At 63.9% G+C, this 5,915-nt stretch overlaps 1 protein-coding gene across 1 annotated transcript; it reads right to left on the bottom strand.

The window, feature by feature from the left end:
* Positions 1–1,355: 1,355 nt before the first annotated feature.
* IGFBP3 (insulin like growth factor binding protein 3) lies at positions 1,356–5,644 on the bottom strand. Its single transcript, XM_023749436.1, has 5 exons — positions 5,533–5,644; positions 4,528–4,808; positions 3,983–4,102; positions 3,643–3,772; positions 1,356–2,501 (listed from the first exon to the last, which is right to left on the bottom strand). The coding sequence occupies exons 1-4, from the start codon at positions 5,642–5,644 to the stop codon at positions 3,647–3,649; spliced, it is 639 nt and encodes a 212-aa protein (XP_023605204.1). The 3' UTR covers positions 1,356–2,501; positions 3,643–3,646.
* Positions 5,645–5,915: the final 271 nt, after the last annotated feature.

Raw genomic sequence — 5,915 nt, 5'->3', positions numbered from 1 at the left:
ACAGCTGAGCCGGAGCGCAGGCCTCCTCCTCCTCCTCCATCTTCCAGCGTCCTCCTCTTCCTCCTCGAAGGGTTACCCGTTTGTTTTTCCTGACTCTGCCCCAGCCTTGGCTGTGCCCGATGTCTGAGCCCCCGGCGTGTGTGGGGTGCAGGTCGCCGCTCTCACAGCCCCAGCCGTTCCCCGGGCCCCTCCCCTCAGACCCCACGGCTGCCAGCCCCCCTCGGCCGGGTCCCCAGGAGGGACCTGCGACTCCGTGTTCACTGTCCTGACAGACACCCACTCACCCAGATCCTGGCGCCCGACCCGCCACAGGGAACCGGCCGCCTTCCTGAGGGACACGGCGGCGTCCGGGCACCAGGGACCGATGGCCCGTGAAGAAGCAGACATGCCAGGGGCACCAGGGCTCCCCCAGGCGTGTGTGCACCTGTGCCCGTGCGCGTGTCCGTGTGCACGCATGTGTGTGCAGGCGTGTCCTGGACACATGAGCGTTGCCTCTGCTCGTTGGCCCCGAGGCTTCCCATGTTACTGACATCACCTTCAGCCCGGACGTCCGAGCGCTGCTCCGGGCAGGAGTCCGGCTGCTGCCGCCAGAGGAGCGAGTCTGAGGACATGCCCTCTGCGGGCACAGGCGTCCACCTGCTGGTCGAGGCCTGGAAGGCGGTGCCTGGCACCTGCGTGTCCGGGACTCAGTGAGGGAGCAGCACCCACACTCTCGGCCGCAGTGTGGGGGGCAGGGCGGGGTGGGTGGGGGCAGGAGAGCCAGGTGGCAGGCCACGCGCTCACCATGTGACAGGAGGGCGCTAGGCGGCGAGTGGACCGGGGTGTGACTGCAGCAGAGGTGGGGGTGAAGCGGGTGTGCAAGGTGTGCCCAGGAAGGCGGACCTGGGGGGCCCACAGCTCCTGCCGGGAGTCTGACCCTGGTGGGCGCCAGGTCCCACCCCCGCAGTGCGCACCCTGCTGGCCGGCCCCTCACTTCCCGCTCAGGACTTTGCAGGCCCGCACCCCCCACCCCCAGGCTCGCACCCAGCGAGGATGAGGACGGACTTAGGTCCACACTCGGGATTCCTATAAACCAGCGCGTCCTGCGACGCCACAGTCACGGGGTCAGAGCCCCTCCCAGCGCGTCCCGGTCTCCCTCCTCCTGCCTGTCCCTTCCCAGCCCAGACGTGTCCCCTGCGCCGGTCTGAGCGGGGACAGACGGGATGATGGGGACAAAACCTACGGGCAGCTGGGGTCTGGGGGCACCTGCTGAGCTGCCTGGCCAGGACCCAGGCCAGGACCCCCCCGAGCTCACTGGGAAACTCCGATTAGGACGCCGGACCCTCCAGACTTGGTGGCCGCTGACACCGGCGAGCGTGTTTTCACGGTAAAAACTTTATTAACTCATTATAAATACATGGTGAGACTAATTTCTCAAAAATACTTTTTTTTTCTTCTGAAAACTTGATTAAAAAACTAAAGGACAGCGAATAGGTAGGCAGTGTCTGGGGAACCTCTGGTCCGGCCGAGGGCGGTGTGTGGCCACAGGGCCTCCTCCCGGGGCAGCCGCGCGGCCGTGGCCGTGGCCGACGGGGCATCTAAGACTATGTGCACAGGTCCTATTACGCTTGGACCACGATGCAGGCAACGGTGACAGTTCACGGAGGCATTTCTCTGTGAATACGTGAGTCAGAAGGAGGGGGCGATTCTGGGGTCCCCAAGGCCCCTCTGGTTAGATACATTGCTACTCACATGTGTGACAGCGTGACAAAGGGGACACAGGCGAGGGGTGGACAGAACCTCCTTTGCCTCTGAGGACGTAGCCTCAAAAACTACCTTGGTCTTGGAGTTGTGAGTGGAGAACACCCTTTTCTGCCGCCATCCGAGCATCGTGCCGCTGTCTGGGGGGGCCTCTGAAGACAAAGGTGTGGCCTTGTCCCCCCCTCACCCCCCGTCCCCGCCCTGTGGGGCCACAGCAAAGGCTGTGTCCCCGGGAGCCTGCCTGAGCCACCACTTCTCCAGATGCCCAGGTCTGAGCACCTTCTTGGTCATTTAAAAAAAAAAAAGCAAGACTCCACCTCATGGTCTCCACTTGTCCCCAAGCAGGACGGGTCGGTCACCCGAGGGCAGGAGCTCGCTATTGGCCGGAGGGGCGCAGGCCTCGGCGCCAGGCAGGTGTGTCCAGACACCCCAGGGCGAGGCTGGCGTTCCCGGGAGGCCCAGGTGGCAGGGGTGCTAGGGTGTGAGGTCCCCAGGGTGGCCCGAGGCCCGGCCTGCTTGAGTTCAGAAGGAGGTTCGAAAGGAGCGACGAGGAAAACCACACGGTTTCCCTGGCTGCTGGGGGGCGGGAAGCCCCTCGAGCGCACTGTTTAGAAGCCCAGGCATTGCAGAGTCTCTTCCTACACGTGGATTTAAGAAAGAAATGGATTCACCAGAGAAAGATATATAATCGAGACTGTAGCCAACGCTGATCACCGCCTTGGCAGTCTGTGGTGCAAAAGCGGTGTCTGAGTTCCTCTGAACTGAAACAGAGAAAGGAACATGCTGGTTAGCTCCTCCGGCGGCAGCCTCCACTCCCTCCCCGGGCACCAGGCGAGGCACCAGGCAGGCCACCCTGTTCAGAGAGCAAAGGGCCTGCAGGACGCTAGCAATTAAAAAATATATATATTTTTATTGACTTCAGAGAGGAAGGGAGAGGGAGAGAGAGAAACATCCATGATGAGAGAGGATCATGGAAGGCTGCCTCCTGCACACCCCACACTGGGGATCGAGCCCACAACCGGGGCCTGTGCCCTGACCGGGAATCGAACCCTGACCTCCTGGTTCGTAGGTCGATGCTCAACCACTGGGCCACGCTGGCTGGGCTGCTTGCTATGTTCTTCCATAGTCACCCCCGAAATTAGAATTGCCTTTTCCAACTTGCAAGGAAAGAAAACACCTAAACATGAAATTTTCTTCTGTTGACTTAAATTTGTCTTGAGGAGACGAAAGGAAATGTATTTATTCCTTTTTTCCACCATAACTCTCTCATTTAGTCAGAGAGAATATTGGATGTGATAGCATTCTTCAAAGTGATGGTTTAAAAAGTCATTGTTTGAATTAGACTTAATAAACTTTATTAAAATTCTATTAACCACAGAATATCCATAATGTATTTTATAGGGGAAAAAGCACAAACAGACACGTCTTTAATTTAGAAACAGGTTCTTGCTCAGCTGGTGTGGCTCAGTGGTTGAGCAGTGACCTATGAACCGGGAGGTCAGGATTCGATTGCCGGTCAGGGCCCAGGCCCGGGTTGCGGGCTCGATCCCCAGTGGGGGGCGTGCAGGAGGCAGCCGATCCATGGTTCTCCCTCAACACTGATGTTTCTCTCTCTCCCTCTCCCTTCCTCTCTGACATCAATAAAAAAATATATTTTAGAAACAGGTTCTTTTGAAGTTAGAGAGTTTACTGGGAAGATAAGGGCCCGGTCGGGCTTACAGGGACCGCCTCTGAGACTGACCCGTGTGCTCAGATCCTTGGCTCTTTGTAAGAAAGATCAGCGCCTGAGTCTCGGGGGCCCAGAGCCTCTGCCTGTGCGGCTGGGGGGGGAGGGCAGGTCCCCTGTGTCCCAGGCCTGTCCTCCATCTGACCTGCCCCCAGCCCCGCCCCAGGCTTACCCACCAGGTCACTGGCTCTCCACGCTGTCACAGTGCACGTCCAGTTTGCCGGATGGGTCGTGGCCGGGGAGGGGCTGCCCGTACTTGTCCACGCACCAGCACAAGCCGCGCTTCCTGCCCCTGGCCGGGCGGCACTGTGGGCGGAGCAGAGAAGGCGATGTGACCCCCAGGGGCTCCCAGACCCCGTGGGGACCAGGCTGTCCCACCCTGGACAGCGGGAAGGTGCTAGCGCGCCTGGGTCCCTTCGTGGTTAACAAAGGGGAGCAGGGCACTGGGGGAGGGGAAGGGGCAGGAGGAGGGGCCCAGCTGTGGCTCCCCCTCCAGTGGGGGGGCCGAGGGCTCACCTGCTTCTTCTTGTAGAAGCCCTTCTTGTCGCAGTTGGGGAGGTGGATGCCCCGGGGGTTCAATGTGCTCAGGGACTTGAGTAGGATCAGCATGTCCTCCATCTCCCGGCGGCAGGGCCTCTGGGGGGCGTGGACCGGTTACTATGAGGTCCCACCGCCCGGGCATCCCGGGGGGGACGGACCTGCAGTGTCCGTGGCCTGACTCAGCCATCACGGCGCCCACGGGGACACCGGCCCCCCCTCTCGTGTCCCTAGACGAGGCTCGGCTCCGGGGAGTCACCGGGACACCCAGAGGCCGGGTGCACAGGAAGAGCCGGGCTCTGCGAGCCTTTCTCCAGCCCAGAGGCCTGGGCGCCCGGAGTCTGACCGGACCCTCGAGGCGCCCCGAGGGCAGGGCCGCCTGGTCCCTGTTCTGGGCGCTGGGAGGACCGGCAGCTGCCCCTGGGCCTGGACGGGGTGTGCCCACGGCTCTGAGTGAAGAGCAACCTGGTGCCCTGGGCTCCCGGGCCCCCACCCCCCGCCCCCCAGGAGGAGGCGGCGCTCACGTATTCCGTGACCTGCTTGCTCGCGGAGGAGAAGTTCTGGGTGACCGGGCCCTGGTCCTCGAGGTGGACCCTGTAGCGCTGGCTGTCCTTGGCGCTCCCTCTCCTGATTGCGTCCATCTTGGGGTGGCCGGGGTGGAACCTGGAGGCGGGGGCCCAGTGGGTCAGCACCGGGCTCTCCTCGGTCACAGTGCTGAGCTCTTCCTCCGACTCATCGCCGTTTCCTGGGGGGACACGGGCCGGAGCTGAGGGCCGAGCAAGGTCACGTCTCCGGGGAATCGTCACTCAACCATCCCGAGCACATTCAGGAAGAACCCCTTGAGCCCGGGGCGTGGCCCGTGGCTGAGCACCGACCGAGGAACCGGGAGGTCAGGGTTGGATTCCGGGTCAGGGCACAGGCCCGGGCTGCGGGCTCCATCCCCGGTCGGGGCTGCAGGAGGCGGCCCATCCATGACTCTCTCTCATCACTGATGTTCCTCCCCCTCTCCCTCCCCCTTCCTCTCTGAAATCAATAAAAATATGTAAGAAAAAGCAAACGCCCGGATGGAGGACACCCTCTCGCTAGCAGCCCTGGCACTGGCTTTGCCTCGAGATCAGAAGAGACGTGACCAGTAGGTGCCTCGCTGGCGGGCGTCCCTCCTCCACCAGGAGGGCAGAGCTGGCCCTGGACGGCACCCCCACCCCCTGCGGAGTCAGTGCGGGGTGAGGCGGCCCCGCAGGAACCCGCTCCGGCCTGAACCCTCCCCGCTCCCCAGAGCGCTTGGCTGCGCGCCTGCCCTCAGGGCGTGGGCTGGTGTCGTCCCTCTGTCCCGCAGGGCCGGGCCCCAGCGGCCTCTCAGACCCGCACCCGGGGGCACGCACTCACCCACCCTGGGGGGAGTCCTCCCGCCCCGCCCCCGTCATCCCCGCGGCGGAAGGAGGAAAACCCGAGAGGACAGCGTGTAGCGCGCCCCGGGGGCGGGGGTGTGACTGCTCTGAGCACGTGCGTGGCGGGCGTGGAGCCGGCGCCTCGCTGCTCCTTCCCCGGCTGAGCCGGGCGGCCGCGGGCCCGGGGCCGGTGGGGGGGTCCCTGCTCCCGCTGGGTCCGCACAGCCCGGCGGCGGCCAGATGGCCACGTCATTCCGACCAGCCGCACCCCGGACCTCCCCGGCCCTCTGGTCCTCAATCTGCTCCGCCGGGTGCTCCGGCGCTCCGCTCCGACTAACGTTTCTCCGCCGGCCCGGGAACAGCCGGTCAGGGTGGGCCGCTCGCCCGTCCGCGCCGGGACGCCCGCCAAGGCCTCTGGGCTCCCAGGAGCCGGGGCGGGGGCGGGGAAGGCTCCCCGGCTGAGCGGGGCGGGGAGACCACGTGCTCCAGCTCCACCTCCCCCCCCGCCGGGCAGGGAACGCCCC

Source organism: Myotis lucifugus, unplaced genomic scaffold (genome assembly GCF_000147115.1).
Source record: "Myotis lucifugus unplaced genomic scaffold, Myoluc2.0 scaffold_8987, whole genome shotgun sequence".
NCBI lineage: Eukaryota > Metazoa > Chordata > Mammalia > Chiroptera > Vespertilionidae > Myotis > Myotis lucifugus.
Note: the sequence above shows the minus strand (reverse complement) of the source record. Positions and strands in the feature narration are given on the sequence as shown.